The sequence below is a fragment of the Rhinichthys klamathensis genome, unplaced genomic scaffold (genome assembly GCF_029890125.1).
Source record: "Rhinichthys klamathensis goyatoka isolate OS25496 unplaced genomic scaffold, OSU_Roscu_1.1 h1tg000160l_1, whole genome shotgun sequence".
NCBI lineage: Eukaryota > Metazoa > Chordata > Actinopteri > Cypriniformes > Leuciscidae > Rhinichthys > Rhinichthys klamathensis.
Genome location: NW_026606694.1, coordinates 553,309 through 578,976, shown reverse-complemented (window position 1 = coordinate 578,976; position 25,668 = coordinate 553,309). Strand labels below are relative to the sequence as shown.

The 25,668-nt window shown below is 37.6% G+C and overlaps 1 protein-coding gene across 8 annotated transcripts in view; it reads right to left on the bottom strand.

The window, feature by feature from the left end:
* Positions 1-3,073: 3,073 nt before the first annotated feature.
* The window catches only part of dnajc6 (DnaJ (Hsp40) homolog, subfamily C, member 6), a 52,259-nt gene continuing 29,664 nt past the window's right edge, over positions 3,074-25,668 (bottom strand). For 4 of the 8 annotated variants that reach the window (XM_056258822.1, XM_056258825.1, XM_056258824.1 and 1 more), the window contains 15 exons: positions 20,095-20,217; positions 19,067-19,200; positions 18,630-18,824; positions 17,913-18,021; positions 15,641-15,720; positions 14,704-14,897; positions 13,445-13,471; positions 12,150-12,542; positions 11,088-11,162; positions 9,691-9,786; positions 8,204-8,347; positions 7,782-8,114; positions 6,861-7,009; positions 6,070-6,246; positions 3,074-5,338 (listed from right to left, as the gene is read on the bottom strand). In XM_056258822.1, the coding sequence (XP_056114797.1) occupies positions 5,237-5,338; positions 6,070-6,246; positions 6,861-7,009; positions 7,782-8,114; positions 8,204-8,347; positions 9,691-9,786; positions 11,088-11,162; positions 12,150-12,542; positions 13,445-13,471; positions 14,704-14,897; positions 15,641-15,720; positions 17,913-18,021; positions 18,630-18,824; positions 19,067-19,200; positions 20,095-20,217 (2,331 nt within the window). In that variant the 3' untranslated portion in view covers positions 3,074-5,236. Of the gene's footprint in view, positions 5,339-6,069; positions 6,247-6,860; positions 7,010-7,781; positions 8,115-8,203; positions 8,348-9,690; positions 9,787-11,018; positions 11,163-12,149; positions 12,543-13,444; positions 13,472-14,703; positions 14,898-15,640; positions 15,721-17,912; positions 18,022-18,629; positions 18,825-19,066; positions 19,201-20,094; positions 20,218-25,668 lie in introns of all 8 variants that reach the window. The other 4 variants (XM_056258826.1, XM_056258827.1, XM_056258823.1 and 1 more) reach the window with 3 other exon arrangements.

Sequence of the window (25,668 nt, the reverse complement as noted above, 5' to 3'; positions counted from 1 at the left end):
TGAGCTTCCACATAGCAAGAAGGGCTATAAATATGTTACAAAACTAAAATGTGAATTAAATTATAGAAACTTATAAATAAATAGGCTACCTGCTATCCTAAGATAGATATAAAATGAGTTCACTTGTCTTAATCTGAAGTTACAGGTCACCAATGGTCTTACAAATGTTTAATTCTCCCTAACAGCCAGAGTTATTATTTTATTATTTTAAATTTTTATTTCAGTAAACTAAAGTGTTTTTTTTTTCACACCCAGTGCTACTTTAGTTGTACTAAAAAACGTTATATTAGTTCAGTTTTAGTCTACAATCACCTCGCTAACTATAGTTAGCCAACTTTTATTTTGAAAGTGTTTCCGGTTACTTTCGCTTCCAAAAAAGGAATAGACCACGTGACTTCCGTTTTTGGTTTATAAACGAAAAACGAATTGACTGAAGTTTAAAGACTCTCTTCATTCTTTGTTCAAAAAGGAATAACGATAAAATGATCGCCAAAAAACGAAAAACGGGCCGTTTTTAATTGGTTTTTCGTTTTTTGATTCTGACACCAAAAACGGTTATTTGGTTTTTCGTTTTGAAACAAAAAACAGAAAAACGGTATTTTCGTTTTATAATTACAAACGAATTACGGATTATCCAGAGATCCCCTGACCGGCATAGCTCACTTACATTCACTGAAATATTGAAACGAAACACGAGCGCCAGTGATTGAATGTCGCGGTTTGAACGCCCCGCCCCCCAGCCGAACTGAAAGTTTTGATTGGTTTTGTACCCGAGTCAGACCTGTCATGAATTGGGCGTCTATGTATTTATTATGTCTATGTGTCAAATGTCAGCTTGCCCTGTTGCTCCGTCTCGGCACCTTTGTCAAAGTAGTATAGGCGCTATTACTTTGTACCTTTGGTGAAAAATAAATGTAGCGAAGTTGAATACTTTATTTTTATTCTACTCAAGTAAGAGTAAAAGTACCACATTTTAATTATACTCAAGAAAGTAGAAAAAATCGAAAAATCTACTCAAGTAGGCATACTGTAACGAAAGTATTTGTAATTAGTTACTTAGTTTCCACCTCTGGCAAAATGTTACAGAAGTCAATAAGGAAACACATTTGCTCTGGGTTATAGGGATAATGATTGGTAATATCTTAACAAAAAAATGAGTAGATTATCAATGTGCCTCAAGTACTGAGAAGACCAGAGGACAGGTTCACATGGTAGAGAGAATATGAAGTGTTCTTGATAGAGCAGAATTTGATCACCCCATTACAGTCACTTATGAGGATGACTCAGAGTTGCCTTGTTAGAAGGATCAGTGCTCAAACAAGAGCTTTTTTGTTATGGACACTCAGTGGAGGAATGAGTCCACTTTTTAACATAATGACCCGGGCCATTTACCGTTATGATCTAGGTACATATCTGTAAAATATGCTGCACTGTTATATCCATAACACCCTGGAGTGCATAAAGTGCTTTTTGTCACATGCACATTGAAATGTGAAATTACATTTCTAAAAAGATAATTATTTTATATTTAGGCTATGTATAATTAAAATTAAAATAATTTTCTAAAATTTGTTTTCTACATCTGACCTTTGAACTTTTGTAGGACGCCATCATTGTAACTTATGAACTAATTTTTGGCAAATTGGCTAAAACTTTACATACTTGCATTTTCACTGTCTGGAAAGTTGTAAAACTTATCATAGTTTAAAATAATATTACAAACTTTTTTTTTTTTATCTCGCAAGTTCCAAATCACAGGAAATGTGTATCCCAAAGATTATTTTTTATGCATGATGCATAGTTTTTTCGGTCTTTGAGTTTTGTTTTTTATAAAATATGCATTAAAAATTAAAAACTCTAAATAGCACATTTGGATGTACTATTATTCTATTCTATTCTATTTTATTCATTTTCTAGTCTAAAATAAACTCACCATGTGCCATGTGACCGAACATGTGCTAATGTTTCCATCACTTCTTTTTTGTCCAAAAATGTGAGGCACAAGGAAAATGTAAGTTTTATTAGTGAAAGGGGATGTCATATCACATAACTAAATTACATTTTATTGGCTGAACATTATTTTATTTTTTTTAAGTGCATTTTATTTAGTTTAATTTATAAATGAAGATGTAGCATAGAGAGTTAAAGATTCTGGGAAATAGAAGATGATCATAGTTTTGCTGCCATCTTGTGGGCACTATATCTAATCAAAGCTGAGGGGATTCCCAGGGGTCAAAGGTCAGGCTGCCATGGGTTAATAGGGCACAGAGCAATCTGCATTAAATAACAAAGTCAATGGTGTCAAGCAAATATTACATCTTGACTCCCTTTCTTTGTAAAAGCCAGTGTATTTTGCTTTAGAGCAGATCCCTCAGCAATCTTTAGCATCAAACTTTATCCTTTTCCTTTTTTTGTTTCATTCTTACCTTCATCCCAACAAATTGTGGTAATTAAAAACCCTCACATGCCAAAGATGTGGGCGGGACAACCCGAATGAATCAGCCAAAGAAAGGGGATCTGATGACTCAGCAGGATTAGTCAGTCCTTTCATTACATTCTTTACTGCTAATGTTTTGCACTATAAACTTTTAACCGTTTTGTAATATGATTCATTCCTCACTGGTTTTTAAGAGTGATGACATACCACTTTTTATTTGTTCATGACTTTTGAAAGTTAGTCATTGTATTTGCATGAAAAGCATAAATTGAAGTTAAACTTTTTCCGGATCCCATTAGAATGATGATGCTTATGCAATCTTAAAGGTATAGTTCACCCAAAAATGAAAATTCTCACTCTCATGTTCTTCCAAACCTGTATGCATTTCTTTCTTCACAACACAAAAGAAGATATTTTGAAGCTTGGTAACCAAACAACATTGGAGCATATTGATTTTCATAGTAAAAAAACTCTTTTTTTGACAAACAGTTTTTGAGTGACTGTTTGGGTGAGTAAATGATGACAGAATTTTCATATTTGGATGAACTATCACTTTAATTCCCCTGTACTTTCAACAACAAGCTTTTACCTTTCAAATGTCACTTTAAAAAAAAAAGAAATCACTCTAACCTCATTTTGTTTCCCATTTATTTGTGCAATGCACATTATCATATGTACAGCTCCATATGGAGAAAATAAAAACAGAAAAAAAAGACAGAAACCAAATTCATGTCACAATAATACTGATACAGCAAACAAACACAGAGCTGTATCCAAACCATATCACTTCCTTACAGAGAAACAGCATTATTGAACACACCACACATTCACTATTGTATACAGAGGTTAGCTTCCGAACATTATATCCTAAGATTGAAGATAAACGGCTCAGTCCACAAGAGGGTGGTGGGAAAGTTCCATCTTAATTCAATTCCTGCTAATATGTTGTCTTTGTCCATTGTGTGCATTCAGGTCTTTAGTGCCAGATTGTGTCAAGAGGAAGGTAACTGATGGCAAAATGTAAGAGAAGACTGCTTCAAATAACAGGTAAAGCTTCAGTATATCACTGCATGATAGCGAAAAGAGGAAGGCAAAGCATGAACGAGATGTACAGCAAGTACTGCAAGTTACGTAAGTGTGTTCTGGATTTACCTAATGCCATTCAAGTGCAAATATACTGAGAAGAGAAAGGGCAGATTAGTGGCTGTACACTCTAGAAACTTCTTCTGGACCACTTGCCACTTACAGTCAAACATGCAGTACATTATGAGGATACCGAGATATGCTAAAAGAGCTGGATTTTAAAGATGTATCCACTTATGTTGCTTAATGGCATTTATGATTTCATATGTCAAAATATTAATGGTCCACATGATATGTTCAGTTGGTTTAAAAGACACCTATGGTAATAAAACAATGGGATTTGAACACTTTCCATCAATCACATTTCTCAGTCAAAAGGCTTTGTTTCATTATCAAGCATGAATCCATTAGAAACTTTAAGCGGATTTTAGTACATTTAGTACTAAGACAAAAAGTACTAAGTATGACTTGTTCTTTAGGGCACTATTAACCAGTTAAAGATATCAGGTTAACTTAAATTGTGTTAAAGACAACCTTAACGTTCAATGTACAGATATAGCTCGAAACAAGCCATGTACTTGGAGGTACTTGCAAAACGACTAGTTTATTTTTTCTATGGAATAACTACATGAATAAAGAGTTTCCTTGGACATATGTATGTTGTAAACAGTATGTTATTATAGTGCAACATATACAGACAGATCAATATTCAGTAGAAAACAACATAAGAATAAACTGCTAGTTAAATCTACTGCATTTCACAGATCAAGTTTGAGAAAACCTCCCATTTCCTGTAAAGTCTCTCATATTTATTGTGCTTTTGCCTCCCAGCACAGCGTCTCTTAGCTTCTGAAAGAAGTTACATGTTATACCACACAAGATCTTTCAATTTTTGCAGGTTTTTGTCTGAGTGTTCTTTCATTTGAGCATATCTTTCTAAACATCTAGCCCCTGACTGTCCGGGAAACCACTGAGTCTTAGCTCACTTTACCGAGACTTTTATTTATTTTCACACATTTCATAGTTGTCTTGCAAAGCCAATAAATAAATAAACACCCCTCGCACATATATGCAGTCGAGCGCAGGTGTGTACAGTAGGACACAGTCAATGCAATGGAAGAAATAGAAAAGGTCCTGCATGCTGCTGTAGCATGCAAAACTTTCCTAAATAACTCTCTATGAAGGATTTGGACCAAACTTTGTGTTGTTTAACAAAGTTTTGCAAGCCGAGACAGTGTGTGGCTTGTCTTGCAGAATTCTGACATATTTTTTTCATTTGATTCCTCAGCACTAAACCTCTTTAATAAATCATAAACTCACCCGAAGACTCCTGAATACATTTTACCCAACATTCTATGATGACCTGGTTGACTGATTATGTTCATATTTCACAGCTGTGTAATGACAAAGTCTGAACTTTGTTATGTAGGCAAGTCCAGGGTAAGACACACAAATAAGAGTTGTTGTTTTTTTTTAACAATGCTGAATGCTACTTTTTCCAACAGCAGTCTTCTCATACAGCAGTTATGTTGGCCTAGTGCATGAACGATAGAGAGATACACACAACTACATACTGTAGATAAGCTCTGACGTCTCTATGAAGCAGGGTCCTGGAGGTGGGAGAGATAACAAAGGAGACTTTCAAGGACTTTTGGGTTGCAGGGCGTCTAATCTGGGCAGGAACTGCTGACTGGTTTTGAACATATACAGTAAGTCTTAGTACAGTGCTTTCTGTCCTTGGCTGTCAAATTCTGACCAGGCATCATTTAGTTCCATAAAAATCATCTTGGCATATTGTTCGTAGGGTTGTCCAGTAGCCTGCAGATGGGAAGAGAGAGGAAACAGAGACATTTTGTCTTTAAAATGCCGTAACTAGATATTTTAAGGGGGTCATATCATACTTTTTTTCCCCCTGAGATCCACTTATTAATGTAATTTTACCCGTCAAAGCAGATTTTTCATGACCACCTTCTCTCTGACCTTGGTATTTAAATAGAAAGGTACACTACCATTTAAAAGTTTGGGGTCAGTAAGATTTGAAAAGAAATAAATACATTTATTAATTAAGAATGCATTAAATTGATCAACAGTGAAGTAAAGACATTTACAATGTTTAAAAAGATTTCTATTTCAAATAAATGCTGTTCTTTTGTAGTCAAAGATCAAGGTTTACATAAAAATATTAAGCAGCACAACTGTTTTCAACCTTGATAGCAATAAGAATTGTTTCTTGAGCACCAAATCAGCATATTAGAATGATTTCTGAAGGATCATGTGAAGACTGGAGTAATGACGCTGACAATTCAGCTTTGCATTTTTAAATATATTCAAATAGAAATCAGTTCTTTTAAATTGTATAATACTGAACAAATTGGACTGTTTTACTGCATTTTTGATCAAATAAGTGCATAGACTTTCTAAAAAATTTTTTTTAAAAACCTTATAGACCCCAAACTTTTGAATGCTACTGTATTTTGCAGCTGTGCTTTTAAGATTTCATACTTTCTTTTTAAGTGCTTTAACGTAAACTGAATAAATACGTCTCTTACCTTGTCAGGGTGTACTACCAGTACAGCTTTACGGTAGACCTTCTTCACCTGCTCTGGTGTGACAAGGTCAGCCATGCCTACAGGTTTCCAGCGGTTCTCTCCCTCCCAAAGCACCGTATGCATGGTGGACAGTAACGCTCTGATGTTCCTCTCCTTCCCCTCAATCCACTCCAGAATCTGACACAAATACACAGGTTTCCTGTTTGCAAACATTACAGGGTGTGTGCGCATACCAGAGGCAGAAAGCCAGACTGGTGAGCTGGTCCGCTACTGCAACAACTTTAAGTATTGAAGCTTTCCTTATTGTTTGTATTGTTTGTATATAACTGCTGACTCAATAAAACGTGATTTTAGTTGGATCTGTTTGTCTGTCTTTAATTTTGCAAGTGTTACTGTGATATATGTATGAATTATCATGTTAGGCTAGTAATGTAATAGCCGACGTTAGCAGTGCAGCATCTACTGGACAGCCCGAATTTGCTTTTATATCAGTTACGTTACGCTTGTTTACGTTACAGACACCACCACTATGCTACTAGCCTACTACACGAAACACGTCTTTTTTCTGCATCCCGGTTGCGTGCGCAAGCAGTGATGACGTTGCCGAGAAATCCACGTATAGCAACATTACATTACAAAATAATAATCTGATTCTGATTTGAAAGTCTTTAAAAATAGGAATATGTAAGGGACAATGTACAGTCAGCTGATCATTATCACAAACTAAACGGCAAACATATTTGACAATGACTGATGAATCACTGTGTGTGTGTGTGTGTTTTATTTTTTACCTTGAGTCTCTCTGGGTCCATTTCTTTTGCCATCTCCTCTTTTCTCATTTCTGCTATTGTTTTTGGCCCTTTCTTATCCTTTGAGCCAGCAAAGCCCTGGCCTGAGAGTAGGTCATCAAAGTTAGCAGCAGAAACCTTTGGTCTGGTTCCTGGAAGAAACAGGAAATAATTATTAAGGAAAGACTTGCCATTTATATTAGTCTTTGTTGTTGTGGTAAAGTAAATATTTAGAGATGCACAATATCTGTACCATATCGGTCATTCTGCAATATTAGAGATTTTTTAATTCATCTGTATCATTAGATATTTATTTGTACAAGCTTTTCCTCTATTTTTTATATTTAATTACCTTTGCCACCATCTAAAACTCACATAAAGTTTTTAATTTAGTAAAAAAAAAAATTCACTGTTAAATTAAACATTTAGCCAATCGCAAAAACTACAGATTTTTCATATTGTACATTATGTATGTATGTTGTGATGCCTAAGTTCATTTGTAGTATTTAAAACAACTGGTTGTAGTTTTTAGTGTTTTATTTGACCTTTTTCAAAATAGTACAGAACTTTAATATCAGCCATTAATCGGTTATTGGCTATAACATAAATCAAATTATTGGCTTATAATTGTCTCTTTGGCTGAATGTGGCGTATATGACGCGAAGACGAAGATAAAAGTGAACAGACTTTATTAACCAAAAGAAACCTACACCAAACTGAACATAAGCCTTAAAGAGAACCGACAAATGAGAACTAAACCACAGGCATATATATATACACTAAGTGAATAATCGTGACAATAATAATGATGCATGCTTAAAATATTTGAATGTTACAAGGAACACATCCGCATGAAGCACAACTACTTAAAACTGGACCAGATTCTATGACGAATCACAAGGCAGATTGTGTCCAGTTACTCACCCATGTTAGGCTGTGCTTTTGGTCCAGTGGCTCCTGGCGATGCTCCACCCATGCTGGAGAAGCTGACGTTGTAGTTGGGTCTGTTCTGTGGTGAAGTGTGGGGCATAGAGGGTCCTGGTGCTTTAGGTGGGGTCTGGTGTTGTGCACCCTGGGCCGGCGGCTGCCATTGAGCTCCACCTCCAGGCTGCCATGAGGGGAAGCCTGTGCTGGGATGCCAGCCTCCAGAGGCAGTGTGCTGAGGAGAGGGAGCAGGACGCTGAGGGGAGCCCATGGGCGGAAATGCTCCTCCTGTACCAGTAGGTGTGGTGGGTTTGCTGGAGAATCCCGAACCACCTTGGAATGAACACACAGATTTTGAAATTGAATCCATGATGAATTTATTAACATATAGGGTTCATTAAAAATAACTTTATTCCATTTACCTCCTCCCATACTGGCTCCTAGGTTACCTAGATCTGCAAAAGGGTCCAGAGTGTTGGGTTTGGCCTGGTGGGTGGGAGTACCATGAACTGAGCTGGTTGGACTAGTGCTGGCGGACTTACTTCCCATCCCAAAACCTTTACCTGATATAACAAATCAGAATTTATAATTTAGTGTTCTTCACTAAATAGGGATTATTTAAATGATCTGGTTTCCTGTAGCATTTAGTTGTACATTTTGCTTCTGTCAACATTTTAAACTAGTTTAAGCAAGGTAAGTAAACTGGCTAACATAAATTCGTTTTTTTTTTTGTCAAATTTGCAAGAATGATCTGCGATGATGTGTTGATAGCATCAGAAAAAAATTCTCTGTATTTATGGATGTCCTAAAGTTTCCTGTATAACTATTATTCTGTGTAATAATAATAATAACTGTATAATTTCCAATTTTTTATATATAAACAAAACGCAACATTTGATTTTAAATCAAATGTATTTGTGTGAGAAAAGTATAATAACAACTATTTTTTAGCCTGACTTCATCATACTCATATTCTCATACTCTGATACTGCTCCATAGGGCTTTGATTATGAGGCGTGTCTTAACCGAACCAGGAAAAAACAACAACTCTGCACTCAATTGGATAGACCTACAACCAATCAGAGCAACGCAGTAAGTGACTTATGTTGAGTGATGCATAGTTGTCAACAGAATTCAACTGCACGCACGCTGGAAGTAGTAAAATAATGAGTGTAAACGATTTTTGCCGGTGTTGTAAAAAGAATTTAAGGATTCGCGGAGTACTTGCAAACACGAAAAGCATTTTTGAGAGAAATAGAAAAGGTGAATGTATATACGAACAAGTTCTCCGTTTAGGATTAGATCTCGACAATAAAGCAAACAAATCTGCTCGCATTTGTCGGCCCTGTCTCAACTTTATAACACGGTTGCAGCGCGACTTGACTGATTTTAACAAATGGAGATCATCTGTCCATCATCGTATAAAGCCCGCCCTGGCAATTTGATTGGCCCGACGATTTCTGAACAGATCATAATTACTCCTCAATGGATCGAGTCCAGACCGAACTTCCCGACCAAAAAATGTTGTGAGCGGCGTTCGGGCTGGCATCCAGGCAAACTGTTTTTTGTAATATTTTGAAAAAGGGTTAGGGTGCATGTAAAATTACAGAAGGTCAGATGTGTACTTGCACCGTCACTATTTTCACTGGTCCAAACAAATTAATATACAGTATACTTACAAATCTGAACTACTGGCCAGATTGGGCAAGCTGCATCCAGCTCTATTGATTTAAAAAGGTCAGTCATATTATGTTTCACAAGAGATTAACATTTATGAGCTATATGAGCTCATCAAACCAGTCCAGATGGCAGGTCAGTCAGTAGTGAGTCATTTTGTTTTTTTAGGTGTAATTTCAGAGGAGGCCACCAGGTGTCCCTACCGCACATCTTGTGTTCTAACAAAACTTACCTTCAGGTGCTGGTTTGCTCCATTCCCATGCTCCCGTAGAGTTCGGCTGTTGGATGTTGACAGAGGGGGTAGCGGGTGGCACAGGTGAACTGCGACCTGTGAAGGGATCATATTTAACTTGATGGCTCTCCATGTATCACTTACATATGCATTTACAATACAAAATACTAAAAAGTCATACGGAAAATACAAATGTGAATGGCAACCTGCTATTTTTGACTAATTACAGGAAAATGAGTTAGATTAAAAAGTTACAACAAATCTTAAACAAAAATATGTTAAATAATTAAGGTTAAAGAATACATAATACAAAATAATACCATTCAAATGTTTGAGATTGATGTTTTTGAAAAATGTCTGACTGTAACGATATGAAATGCAGCAAAAACATGTCACTGTTAAAATGACTAATTTAATACAATAAAAAAGACATTTCAATAGCTAACATTTTTATGGGTACTCTATTTGGTTCCTGATTAGAAATGGCAGAAAATCTTTGGTTTCTTTATTCTAAATTATGAAAATATGTTAATTAATTATGCTACTGTAGCTAAAAATAGTAAAATTAAACGTTTCCCGTCCTATGTGTTTTCAAGCAACCTAATAGCTTAGCCTGCTAGCTTAGCATTAAATTAACTGATTAGATTAGTTAAAACAAGTTATGGGATGGGATTCTGGGATATGATCTTCCATGGATGCTTGATTAAATAAACATTTTCTAAATATTATAATGTACCACATTTCTCTCATTTTCAGTAAATGCAAGGCTCTGAGTAACAGAATGTAGCAATCAACAGTATTTGGCATCATACAGAGCTACTTTTTCCAGTTCTCTATCAGTCAGTCTCGTTTGACGTAACTTCAGGGAACGGGGGTTACATAAGTAACATAGATGTTACCACCCACCCCACACAGTTCCAAATAAATATCAGCTTTTTTATTTTGCGGTAATGCGGTTTTGATTGGAAACAGTGTTAAATTTTGTGGCTGTATTCCGTATTGGTGTAAATCTGCTTTGCATATTCCGATAAACATAATACAGGGTTTCAGTTGTCCTTCATAGAGCACATGCTGCTATCGACCACACACATTGTACTTAAAACAAATATTCAAGCTCAAGGGCCAATAATAATTCCACTCTCTCCAAAACATCAAACATCAGCACTTTAAATAAGACATTTACTAGCGAGTTGTTTTATAGAGATACATTTGCAAGGCTATTCTGCTGATCATATTTTGGAGGACTTAACACAAAAGAGCTTGGCTGGTTGTTATGGTGACGTTGCCCACACACTGGCAGTACTCAGAGGCAAAGGCGCATGCCTTACCCATGCTCTGCATTGTAGGAGACGGAGATCGTGCAGCATGCAGAAAGGGGTCTGGCTGCCCCATATTACCTGGACCCAGGAACGCCCCCATGAAGTCCTGCGGCTTAGAGGCGGGTGCGGGCCCAGACCCGAACGGGTCAAAAGCTGAAGAATTAAAGAAAGGATTCAGTATTTTTCGATGAAATGGACATTTATACAGACAGAGAGTTCTAACTCTCACATCTGATTGGATAAAACAAGTTCAAAGCTGTTTAAAAATAGGCAAAATATGCACACCTTACATCAGTAAAATGGTATATTATTGAAAGAAATGGTCATGTTGCTTTGTAACCATAAACAATGTTTAGTTAGGAAATTATTGCAAATTTTAATAAATAAATAAAAATAACATACACGCTACGCTACCATTAAAAATGTTTGGGGTCAGTAAGATGTTGATTTATTTGCTCAAAAAAATACAATAAAAACATTAATATTGTGAAACATTATTACAATTTAAAATAACTGTTTCTGTTTCAATATATTAGTTGTAATTAATACAGTATATACTAAATAATATATATTAATGTAACTTATTCCTGTGAAGGCAAAGCTGAATTTTTAGCAGCCATTACTCCAGCTCTCTTTTTGAACCATTATAAATGTCTTTCCTGACACTTTTGATCAATTTAATGCATCGTTCCTTAATAAAAAACATTAATTTATTTTTTCTTAAAAAAAAAAAACCTTACTGACCCCAAACTTTTGAACGGTAGTATAAATATATTTGATGGGAAAACTACTATTAATTTAATAATTCATTATTATTAGTAGTAGTAGAATTGTGTAATAATATGAATAAATAATAATATGAATAAAATAGCTTTTAATTGAATTTGGGTGTTTTTATTACATTGCTGCCATTTTATAAAAGCAATGTACCATGTTACAGCAATTTTAAATAAATTTATGTTCTCTTAGACACTGCGTCTTATTATATTGTTACTGAATGAATGCCATTCAAATGAATAATTCAGTCCTTCAAATTTCACACTATCAACCAAGATGCTGCGTCACTTCACTGACTCCTGACAAACATCTCAGCTAAATCAGTTCAACGGTCTTTTTTAAAAAGCCATAAAACATACTTACTGCCTCCAGATCGAGGTGATGGACAGGGTGAGGAGGAGGGTGCGGATCTCCGCGGGGTGGACTGAGCAGAAGTGGGGCCGCTGGCTGGCTGTGGTGCGGGCGGAGCTCCAAACAGGTCCCCCAGCAGGTCTGTGGTGGTGCTGGTGGTCGGAGGTTGTGGGGAGGATGGAGGAAGCTTAGCTGCGTCACCGTCCAGCCCCAGCAGATCTACTTCCTCAGCTGCTGGAGAAGGGGCCGCTGCTGGCTGGGGCTCCGGCTTCTTAAGCGCTTTTGATTTCTCATTGCTCGTGTTGCTCTGCTGGCTAGAAAGGGAGAGCATCTCATCATCTGAGGGTTCACTCTCCTCATTTGGACCCACTCTGCCTCCGCAACTCCCATGGCCCTGGGCAGGATCTAAGGGACAGACCGGAGAAATGGTTAGATGCAAAGAACAAAATCAAGTTTGCCCATATGATTTGTGTGTTAAGCCCAGGACACACCAAGCCGACGATCAGCCGTCGGGCAACGTCGGGCCGTTTTTGAGCGTCGGCCGACTTAGTTTTTTTGGTGTGTTCCGCACAGTTGGCTTTAGTTGGACTCCGTCAGGTTTTTCGGCGCTGATTCGGCATGTAGAATCAGCGACGGGCCGTCGGTGAGAGAGAGAACTCTGATTGGCCATTCAGCTTAGTGAATGAGTCAGTGCACGAGAATAACAGAAAAACAGCGAGCAAAGAAGTCAAAACGGTACAGATAGAAGGCTGTTCTAATTTTATGTCATTTTACCTAATTGTTCCTGGGCTAATATTTTAATATTAACATGAGCGGAGTAGAATAAAAAGTGATTAGCAGTATTGATATTCAAAACGGTAAGTACGCGCTGCTTTGTTTACAGTTTGTGTATCTGCAGCCTGCATCATCGGTTTCCCTTTTTGAATGATGAATATAGACAAAATATATCTGCAGAAATAGACAGTTGACTCATTTACACGCAGGTGCAGAACGCGCATAGCCTACTAGCTGACAGTCGGCTGTAGTTCTCTCGGTGTGTTCAAGTGCAGCTTTTTTGCCCCGGTGCGAGGCGACAACACAGTCGGCTTTCATCAGCACTAGTTCTTCTATGGCGTCGGTTTGGTGTGTCTCTGCCCTTTTTCTAAGTTTTATGTGAGAAGCATAACATTTCATTGTACCTCTCAAAGCCACTAAAATCACCTAGTTTTCAACTACCCATCAAATTGTCTAAATTCAATAGTCAACTACAAATCTATCAATTAACTATTTACTGTTGACTCCCACAAGCCTCCTACACTACATCTTACCTTCCAAGTCCAAGCCCTCCATTTCATCTTTTCAGCAGAAAATAAAGTACATTAAACAGATGGTGTTTAGTTTAATGGTGCAGAGACACTCACATAATGGCAGCGAGTGACTGATGAGTTGACTTGTTTAAAAGGCTCACTGAGGGACAAACTAATTAACTTTTAATGGTGATTAAACTCCACAGGGACACCGTGCCTCTCTCTATCATATGAGAAAGTAGTATCTTTACTTATGGGCTGTGCGATATAGCTAATAAAATAAGTAAATGCAAATGCTGAACAAAATGCTGTTCTTTCTATTCATGAAAGAATCCTGAAAAACATGTGGCAGTGTTTCCATAAAAGCAGCACAACTGTTTTCAACAGTTAATAATAAGAAATGTTTCTTGAGCACCAAATAAGATTATTAAAATGATCTCTGAAGGATCATGTGACATTGAAGACTAGAGTAATGGCTGCTGAAAATTCAACTTTGCCATCACAAGAAGATATATAATAAAACAGAAAACAGTTATTTTAAACTGTAACAATTTTTCACATTATTACTATTTTCACTGCATTTTTGATCAAATAAATGCAGCCTTAGAGAGCATAAGAAACTTCAGTCTATATATGATTTTCAAAATATATCTACATTTTTAAGAACTTTTTATGTAAAAGGGTGATCTTTTTCAATCATCAGACTCTACACTTTTTAACGTCATAATTTTGAGTCAGGTACAGCAAGGTACATGGCCAAATAAATGATGTTTTATTAACAAAGTTCGGGAGGAGCACGTTCAGTTAATTAACACGAGTGGAGTGAACTCAGCAATCAATGATAAGAGGTGTATATATAGATTCAACAATCTCACCTCACTCCATTGATAGTTTAGGAGCATCCCTCCACCGCCCCTTCTCCACACTTCCAGTCCTAAACACTTACATAGGGGGGAGTACTCTGGGTTCGGGCCAAACTCCGAGCTCGGAGCCCTCCCCCCGGACAGCACGCCAATACGCATTATTAAATCTTATCCACTCTAATTATATGTAAGTGTGAACTCGTGAATGGCCAGAGGAATTTCATTAAAACCATTATGATATTCACAATGGTGCTTTAAATTTATATCGTCAGCAAATTCATTATGAATTTATTGTGAATAAAATATCACCCAGACCTACTTTTAATGCACTCATTAAAAAAATAAGAACCATTTGTTTAGCTTTTTTGTGTTGTGTAGTATTATACATTCTAGTAATATATAGGATTTGTGTGTTACCTGCAACAGCAAGTGCATCCTGGTGTTCCTGATGACAGGAGAAAAGCACGTTGGGGCTCAGGTCTTTGGTGGGGAACTGCTCCCACGGTGGGGTGAGATCTTTCTGTTTCTCTGTGCTTTCAACCTCAATGTCTATCAGCACATGAAACAGCTGTGGGTATTTCTCTGGAGAATCACAAGCATCCAGCTCTGTCCTGGACAAACACACACAGATACTTCACTGCAGAGCTGCAAATAGTTAAACAGCATGTTCTGTATTTTTTTTTTTTTTTTTTTTGATTTTAGGGTTACATTTCTATGATGTATAAGGGAAAACATATTTGCTGGGGTGCTGTCACTGGTCACCCCATATATTTAAAGTTAGTTTACATTTAAAGAAGTGACAGATCTTTTCTTCCATATTGTGACGTACATCTGTAGGTGTAACGTATTATTGAAAAATAAAATAATTGAGGGCGAGGACAAGATTTTATGTATCGGTTGTTGATTGGATTTCATGATTTTAATCATTTTTAATCACATTTTAGCTTTTGTTCCCCAGTGTACTTAAATTGTCCTTCGGTGTGACAAATCAGTTTTTAAAAGCACAAATATGCCATGTAGTCTATAAATTAATAATGTCATAGAATTGTATGTATAATACTAAAAAGAATTTAAAGAATGCTAAATTAAGTACTTTTACACCCTAATCAAGTGTCCTAACCAGGTGCTACACGACAAAGCAAAAAGAAATCTCCTCCATGTAAATCAGAGTTTTTGTCTAAACATGCTGTAATCGTGACAGGCAAAGAGTTGCTGGTCATTTTATCAGTCATTATGTGGAGCAGGAATTTGAATCAATTTAAAATCTAGATTCTGCTTAAATCTAGATTAACTGCTTCCGATTTTCCAGCATTACAGTGTGATGCTTATGAAAGAAGAGTAAAGAAACACTTACTTCATAAACTTTAAGACTGTTGTGCCGGGGGCGATGAAACCAGTATGGAACTGAATCTGGAATATCTGGGTGTTTGTTACCTGCAGTGCAAACACCCCAAAATTTAAACACTGACAAATGCTTATGATGTTGCAACCTTTCAGTCACTGATAACTAGCAAGAACAGAAAGTTTACATCAGGGTTCCTACACATTTTCCATTTCAAAATTCCATACATTTCCAGACACAAATTTCCAAACCTCTCTGTAGAATTTTCAGACCACATTTAACATAAAAGGTTCATACATCAAATATTTTATCTTATTTCTTTTTATTTTTTTTTGTGATAACATGTGCTTACATGATCAGAAGTAACCTAAAACGCTTTATAACCTACACATATTCACCTCTGACAGATCAGTTTGATACTGTAAATGTGGTTTGATGTTGCACGATCACCAAGCAGCAAAGTGCAGTCTGATTTAGATTATTGTTTTCATCCTTTATATTTTGCTGGTTTGAGTGGCACGTGCACATTCGTTTATTTAAGTTCAAAAGAGATTTGCTTATGGCAAAGACAGTGAAAATGTGTAATGAAAATGTGCGCCTTGAATTCATTTAGTCGTGTTCAACAATCACTGAACATTCACTAAACCTTTGCCATGAAGACACTCTGCTTATATGATACATTTTTACAAATTCTTAATTTTATATTTTAGAAAACTGAATAGGGGAAGAGTATGGAAACACTATTATTTTTCCATACCCGGTTTCCTTTTTCCCCATACTTATTCAGACTAGGAAATAGTTCAAATCAAATTCCATACTTTTTCAAACTGCGTAGGAACCCTGTTACATGTAGGCCTATATATACTGTACTAGGGATGGGCGGTATGACCAAAATTCTGTTTCACGGTATGGCTAATTTTATTTCACGGTAACAATATATTTCACGATATAGTTATTTATACATGTAGTTATTCTCGAAAAATCGACAAAAAGGGCTTTGTATAATAAATACACCCAAATACTTTAGAAATGAAAAGTACTTCACCTTGTTTGATTTTTCTTTTTCTTTTATTTGGTCAATTATTTCTTTGGTAAACTATTTTGATAGCTAAATATAGTAAACAAAACACACTCATCAACTTTTAGATGAACTTCCCTCAACTGATTGATATTAAATACAACTCATAGGTGCAATTAAACTTTAAATAAAGTGTTGCTGAATAATTTTTCAATCTCATGTTATTGCTTTACTTCATCAATCAGTTTATAATATCTGAATATTTTATATTGAACTATTCTATTCATAATAAATGAGTTACTTCCTTTTAATTTTGTAGGATATTAGTAATACTAGTTATGTTTAATGTGTTCCCCGGTACATTTTTGCCATGTCTTTTTAAGGGGCTTGTTTAGCTTTTTGTGATATCTGGCAACCTGTCACCTGGAGCTTTGATCAAGAGAAGTTTAAGTCCTCGCAGCTATAAGGAGCAGTATGAACCGAACAGCAGCTACTGTTAGTGTTGACTAAATTATACACACCTTGTAACAGGGTCATTTTTTTTTACCATAGTTTACAGTGCGTGCACGCGTGCGTCTTTTGCATCAGTAAAATGCGATCGGTTAATTTGAGTGTCAAGTTGTAATCACGTATCGAATCAAAGGAAGATTTTATCAGCTAGTTCAGTAGCCAATTGTTTGGAGTTAAAAGAAATATATAACTCGCGCTGCATATTTAGTAATTTTGTCTCAGATACAGGATTATACATTCGCTTTAACAAGCAGGTTGTTCATTACCACGGCAACCGCTTGCTTGTCATGCTGAATGCGATTTTCGTGTTTAAAAAGTAACTATACATAAGAGACGGAAAGATGCGGATAACTATACATTATTTAAGGTTATTTCTATTCGTTACGATATTGATATGTTGTCAAGTAAGCTTCATGCTTTCCCCGTTGCGAACCTGCACTCCTCTAAACTGTAGCTGTACTGCTCTAGGTCACCTAGACTAGGTGACTGCAGCGCATTTCCCCCCGAAAATATCACGTTAACAACAACCCTTTAGAAAACGTAATTCGCACGCACGCTGCACGTGTGTTGTTAACCACGCCCACTTATTTACATGTCGCGGTATACACGGAATAAAAAAAATCTGTTACGGTTGACATTTTCTACCGCGGTAACGATATATACCGTCATACCGCCCAGCCCTAACATTCTGTAGTTTTTTTTCTCTGCTGCAGCTTTAGATTTAAAATGGGTAACAGTTAGTTATTGGTCTCATACCTTGGCCTGAAGTGCATGGGAACGCATGTGAAAAACTGAAATCACCACGTCTCCTTGGCCACTCACTCCCACAGGAAAGACCACTTTGCCCTCTTGAATCCTGTGTTCCCTGAGAGCAGCATACATGAAGCTATACTTCAGCATTACACAAACAATATCATTATTTTTTAAGTGCTACATAAATGCTCTCGTACGCAATTCAGAAATGCCCTTTAAAATAAAATAAATAAAATTCCATTTTAGAATTTGAGGTTGCAAACAGGATACAAAAATAGTAATTCAAAATAGATTTTCAGTAAGTACAATTAAAATTGGATTACATACATTCATCTAACTGTTGTTAGTGTATTTTTTAATAATACATTTTATTTTTCATAAACATTGTTCATCATACAAGCAACATATGGGCATTTCTTTAAATTTCAATTCAGTAAATTATTTTTCCTGTCATTCTAATTCAATCTCCAATTCAACTTCCTTTGGGGTGTTCAATTCCATTTAAATTCACACTCTTGAATTTGTGTTTTTGAATTCTAAAATTGTGGATTTTGATCAACCCTGTTCTCTTGACATATTGCATACCATATCTGAAACGACTTTGTGATAAGTGACAATAAGACTCAAATATTTGATAGGACAATATATTACTACTCATTACAAGTAATTTCAGCTATGTTCAATGAGCCATTAACAGAGAATCTGTATGAACATGCTTACCTCATTCTCTCATACTCCTGAGCTGTAGAAAAGATCTTGGTCTCACCAATAAGTACATCACAAAATGGCCGACAGCCACTGCGCTGTTTGTTGAAGCAAGGAACAGGACTCATTGTGACGGCTTTAATGACTAACGGTTTGGAGTGGGGTACGGTGGGCTTCTCTGAGACTAAACTGCATACATAACCTATGTACCTGAATAAATACACACATACACACATATAAGTCTGTCATACCTTGTTTAATCTAGGACTAATGTTTTGGTGAAACATTTCATTCTCTCTGTATACAACTAACATGCAGAAAAATTGACATTTCAAGACAAAGGTAATGTATGCCATAAATATTATTAGTTCATCATCTACTGTAAAATTATTGTTGAGTATTTATACTATTCAGTAGTTTCTATCAGAGAGCTGCAATCTGATTGGTCGTACCTCCTATGGGAGGGCCACAGGCCTGATCCAGGCCTCTTGGCGCTGAGAAGATGCATGGCTGGCACCGGGTTGGCAAAAAGGTGGCAGAAACAGAACATGGCACAGACCAGCACGCCCGAAGAAGCTCTGCCATCCTAAAAAGAGCAAACATGCATTAGGCCAGCCTTGGATAATACAGATGTTTCTTGTTAAGTTCCTCCTTTTCTATTATACTTATAGCCCAGTGTTTTAGTCTTCACTGTACGATTTTGTGTATGCAAAGCTGTTTTTTATGACCTGTCTTGGATTTTCTTTTGCGTGAATAAAGCTGGAATTAGATTCTTAACTCTTTCCCTGGTTGAATGTTACAATTACATTATATATTAAAGGTGCAGTAAGGGAAACACTGTTGAAAGTGGATCGGACTGAGCACCACAACAAACTTGTAGCCAATCAGCAGTGGGGGGGTTGGGTATACACTCATGATGGGGGAGGAAAGAGAGTGAGCAAGAGGGAGATTTGAAGAAAGACTGTAGAAAGAGAGATGGGTGAGAGCCATTACAAAAGAGAAAAGACTGAGGAATATAGCTGGAAAAAGAAGGGTTATGATCAGACAAGAGATTTAGGACCCGTGTTATCATTCCAAAAGCTTTCCAGTGCTGGAGAGACCTAAGTGGGAAGACCTGAAATCTGACACAGAGGTTGCGTTGTTTCTGCTCCATAAGTGAGTAACATTAGTTTTGAGTGTGTGTGCTGCTGCTTGTATATACTCTTGTGTACTGTATGTTCATTTTTTGTTCTTCCTTCTCGTTTGTTCATCATCTTCACTTTATTTTTCGCTTAACTTTATTTATTGATTTATCAATCAATCAATCTAACTGTGAATCTTTAAAATCTTTCAGGCTTTCTATTTGTGGCATAATTTTTTATTCAAATCATGCATATTTTGTACCATACAGTTCCATTAAAAAAGGCCAATTTCACATACTGTCCTACTTTTCATTAAAGATAGCTGATAATGATGAATGATGTTCAAAAGACCTCCTTACCGAACAGGTAATCACACACACATTCTTGGGGTTTTGCTTGAGCCAGTTGTACATATTCTTACAAACGGCAAATAAGTTGTGAAGACTAGGGGCCTGCCTGGAAGACCAATTGCATTCAGAAACCTACAGATAAAAGAGAAGAACAATTATGAGAGGAAGAAGTTAGAGAGAAGAAGATGAAAAAGAGAGTACAATATCCAAATGAATAAAGATTTGGATAATCATGGATAAAATAAAATAACATATTTTAAAAAAGACATACAAGAAAACAATTCTTACAACAACAAGGAATTTGAGTAAGAAGGAAACGTCAGAATCATCATATATCACATATATTATTTATATTTAAGCCAAACCTTCAATATAAATAATACATCAATGTTGCAGCACTTTTGTCATTTCGAACATTTTTTTATCAAAAGAATGTAACAAGTGATCCCAAAATGATATATATACACTCACCGGCCACTTTATTAGGTACACCTGTCCAACTGCTCGTTAACACTTAATTTCTAAGCAGCCAATCACATGGCGGCAACTCAGTGCATTTAGGCATGTAGACATGGTCAAGACAATCTCCTGCAGTTCAAACCGAGCATCAGTATGGGGAAGAAAGTTGATTTGAGTGACTTTGAACGTGGCATGATTGTTGGTGCCAGAAGGGCTGGTCTGAGTATTTCAGAAACTGCTAATCTACTGGGATTTTCACACACAACCATCTCTAGGGTTTACAGAGAATGGTCCGAAAAAGAAAAAACATCCAGTGAGCGGCAGTTCTGTGGGCGGAAATGCCTTGTTGATGCCAGAGGTCAGAGGAGAATGGCCAGACTGGTTCGAGCTGATAGAAGGGCAACAGTGACTGAAATAACCACTCGTTACAACCGAGGTATGCAGCAAAGCATTTGTGAAGCCACAACACGCACAACCTTGAGGCGGATGGGCTACAACAGCAGAAGACTCCACCGGGTACCACTCATCTCCACTACAAATAGGAAAAAGAGGCTACAATTTGCAAGAGCTCACCAAAATTGAACAGTTGAAGACTGGAAAAATGTTGCCTGGTCTGATGAGTCTCGATTTCTGTTGAGACATTCAGATGTTAGAGTCAGAATTTGGCGTAAACAGAATGAGAACATGGAACCATCATGCCTTGTTACCACTGTGCAGGCTGGTGGTGGTGGTGTAATGGTGTGGGGGATGTTTTCCTGGCCCACTTTAGGCCCCTTAGTGCCAATTGGGCATCGTTTAAATGCCACGGCCTACCTGAGCATTGTTTCTGACCATGTCCATCCCTTTATGGCCACCATGTACCCATCCTCTGATGGCTACTTCCACCATGTCACAAAGCTCTGATCATTTCAAATTGGTTTCTTGAACATGACAATGAGTTCACTGTACTAAAATGGCCTCCACAGTCACCAGATCTCAACCCAATAGAGCATCTTTGGGATGTGGTGGAACGGGAGATTCGCATCATGGATGTGCAGCCGACAAATCTGCGGCAACTGTGTGATGCCATCATGTCAATATGGACCAAACTCCCTGAGGAATGCTTCCAGCACCTTGTTGAATCTATGCCACGAAGAATTGAGGCAGTTCTGAAGGCAAAAGGGGGTCCAACCCGTTACTAGCATGGGGTACCTAATAAAGTGGCCGGTGAGTGTATAATTATAACTCTAACAGCAAATAAGTCATGAGCTAGAAATAGTTGAGTCATGCAGTTTATCTTAGGAGTTATTAAATTACATAGGAAAAGCACTGTTTAATATTTAATGAAAGAAGGCCATACGAGTCACTCCAGCCACTAGTATCATTTCTAGACAGAAATGAGTCTCATAGAATAAGTAACTCGCACTACACCAGTGTTTCCCAAATCTTTTATGTTCCCCAGAGCCCCATCAATAAAGCTCAAGCACCCCTTTATTGACACAAAACCGGAATTGCATTCCTTAACTCGTAGCATTATATTATTAAAGTGGCCATTATGATGATGATTTACTTTTAACAACAATCAGTGCTATGGGTGATAAACAGAATCATCATGTAGCTTCCTCTCTGTTTAATGAGACATTTGGGACTCTGTATAAACATTTTACATGACTGATTTAATAGGGATGTTCATATGTCCATTTTTGACATTTCCCAGGACATTTAACAGAGAGCATGCTTTTTAATGACAAAAAAAAAAAAAATTGTTGGCCCACTTCCCACTATTGAATTCTGCTTTAAATCATGTTCTGAGCTTTAATACAAATAAAATCAATCTGTGATGGAATGGGATAAAAACAGTAAAAACAGTATTTTTTACAGTAAAAACTTTATAATCTATCCAAAACTAATCAACGAAATCTTGTCTAAACATTCATATTTTGTCTGTAACATCGTTTTTATGATATATTAGCATATAAATGTTAATTTGCAGTTTAATATGTTGCTTATACGGCACAGATGCAAGATGTTCTGTAGTAAACAACAGCACGCATATGTGCAGTTCATTCATTCACACAAAGACACGTGATTCATATTTAAACAGTCTTTTTGCGGTTTACAGACACTATTGCATATCACGATTAGGACAAAGCACTTAAGAATAAAGAACTTACTATTCCACCTCAGCTGGATCTATTGCTCCTCGAAGTGAAACTAAACCGGCACATTATTATTCCTCACAGCGTTGTAAAGTACATGAGTCTGATTAAACTTGATGTGTTTTATCGAGTTGATGTGGGCGTTGACACGTTTGCATCTTGTCTCAGATTATTTGCATTTGAATAGCGCGCTCTCTCAGCCTAAGAAATATGTAAATATTTATTAACACCACATATTCCCACCATGAAGAAAACCATGTTGTGGTGGGTCCGCAACCAGGACAAATTTCCCAGTTTGTCCAAGCTTTGCAAAAGCTGCTTTGCTATTCCAGCTACAATTTTTTCACTGGCTTGGCTCGTCCCCTTTCAAGGGAACTCCTGGTGAGTCATAGTATTGACGCTTTGGGAAACCTCTGCGTGATTGCGTCCTAAGCATGTGTGTGGAATCAGTCCAATGGTGAAACGGAACGTCACGGGCTGGTGATGTCACGACCTAGAAGCAAGCTGGACGAGCATTTTCTGTCCCCAAAATCGTTACCTCTACCCAGGGGCCTTCCTTTCTTTCCCAACCTCTATAAAGAAGCTTTGAGGTTGTGGAATAAACTGTATTTGTCCCATCTCTTCAGCCCTCAGGTCCACATAAATTGAAAGAGTACGGGTATTGGGCGATGCCCAAGGTGGAACAGACGCTCATAAGATTTCTGTCCCCTATCATGGCATCATCCCTGAAGGACTTTGGTGGGTAAAGCGTATATGGCAGAAGGTCAGGCCGGTGCATATCTGCACACTATGTCAATGGTGGGCGGGAGCAGCCCCAACCGTCAAGCTCCTCAAACAGGGCGTAGCAGTAAGAGCCGAAGCCGAAGCCGCCTAAGCAGAAGACAGATCGAAGGACCGTCCTTCTTGCAAATAAGGTTTCGGTGAAGAGGAAGTCCTGACGGCAGTGTCAGATCAGACTTCTGAGGGCAGCCCGCTTGCATCCTCCGAAGAGGATATTAGAGCAGTCAGGTTGGTCGTTCCCTGCTGATTCGCTTCAGAGCACCAATGTGGCTACTCAAATCCCACCAGAGGCCAGTGGTAGTAGTAGACGATTTGGTAGCATGGAAGCTTTGGCCAAACATGTTTCATTGGGTCCTGCAGACTGTAGAAAGAGGCCACAGAATCCAGTTTGGGTCTCGACCGCCTCCATTTAACAGAGTTCTATTCACATTGGTAGACCCAGAGCAGGCTCTGGTAATGGAACAGGAAGTTAAAATTCAAATTCACAATTCAAAATGTTGACTTTGAGGCAGTCTAAAGGATGCATACTTCCACACAGGGCTTGACATTAACACCTGCCGACTCGCCAAATGCATTTGGATTTCAGCAGTAGGGGTGCGCCAAAATATCGATATGGCGATATCTCACGATATTTACTCCCGCGATCGATTCTCGATGCGCTCTTGCCAACTATCGATCTTAAAAGCCGTTATAAAACGCTCTATTCATTATCCGAGTTGACTGGATTTGACTACCTTTCATGAGGCACACACGCAAAGTCTCTCGCTCTCTCCCTCTCTGCCGTGCTGTGTATGTTATGCGCGCAGTAGGCGCACGTGCGCACTCTGATGTAAACAATCCCCACATGTATAAGCACTGTGTGCATGCGGCGGCAGTGCGCACTCTAGTCTAATGTAAACAATCCTCACATGGAGTAGAAGCATGGCGGAAGGAGGATCGCTGCCGACGATTTATCCCCCGCAGGGCTGCCAACTCTCACGCATTCAGCTTTCAGACAGGACACGGAATATGCGGGGGGACGTTTTGTTGCTGCGCCGACCAAAGCACGCCGGGGTCAAAGTTCAAAATAGTTAAACTTTTTATTTGCAAAATAGCAAATCGCGTTGTATCTGAAGGGCAACGTTGAACCCAGCGGCCAGCGCCGCGCATTCCGCGACCTGTCTGAAAGGCGCTTTACGCAATTGACACTTTTCACACGCTCTGACACAGAGAAAAATCGCGGAGCAAAGAGGACACTGACACCGACAGACTAGAAAGCGCAGGTTACTTTTGATATGAAAAAAATAAATAAAAATCAGCTCTTAGGTTCTGTCCATTGTGACAGATCGCTGCGCCTCAGTTCAAGTAAACCGATCATCTGTTACTTTTTATTTAAAGATACAGTACAACTTACCGAAATGTATGTGCCTCATACATAATATCGATCAATCAGTGTTTACCAAACACGGAAAGAGGTCAATAAAACTGCAGGAGAACAGTTATGTCACAGAACGTTACATTTACCTCAGGAAAGCCATTTAATGACCAGCACATTAGTTGACTAGAAAAAAATAGCGAGGAGTATTTTGCTAAATATGTGCACTATATTACATATTTATTATATGTTTACTTGTCATTACATAATTGTTATTATAATGAAAACCCCATTATATTTAATTTCTCTCTGTATGTTTACAGCATTATGTGAGATATTTTTTTTTCTTGAGACTGTAGCCTACCTAATATTTATCCAAATGAGTCAATATTGAATTAAGATTGAAATCAAATCCAAGAATTGAATTGAATAATACAAAACAGCCTACCAGTCATTGTAACATGTTGTCACTAAACTTAATAAAATTCTGTTATATGTTTTGAAAATCACAATTACACATTGTGATGCAAGTTGTTGTTTTTTTAGATACCCACAATCCATCTGTTTCTCTTGAGCAATTAAAATACCGTGATAATACCGTATACCGTGATAAAAGCTCAATCAATTAACCGCAGCATGAAAATTTGATACCGGCACATGCCTACGGGAAACACGACCACATGCACAGACACCTCACGCGGCATCACCCGGAGCTCTGTGAGAAAGCCGTGGTTGGTGCTGGCTCGAAGCCGACACACCCCGGCGTAAACATTTTTATTACTACTGATTTCAGCAATGTTACACTAAAATAGTGTCTGTGACTGTTTTGTTGCAACTGATAAGACACAAGTT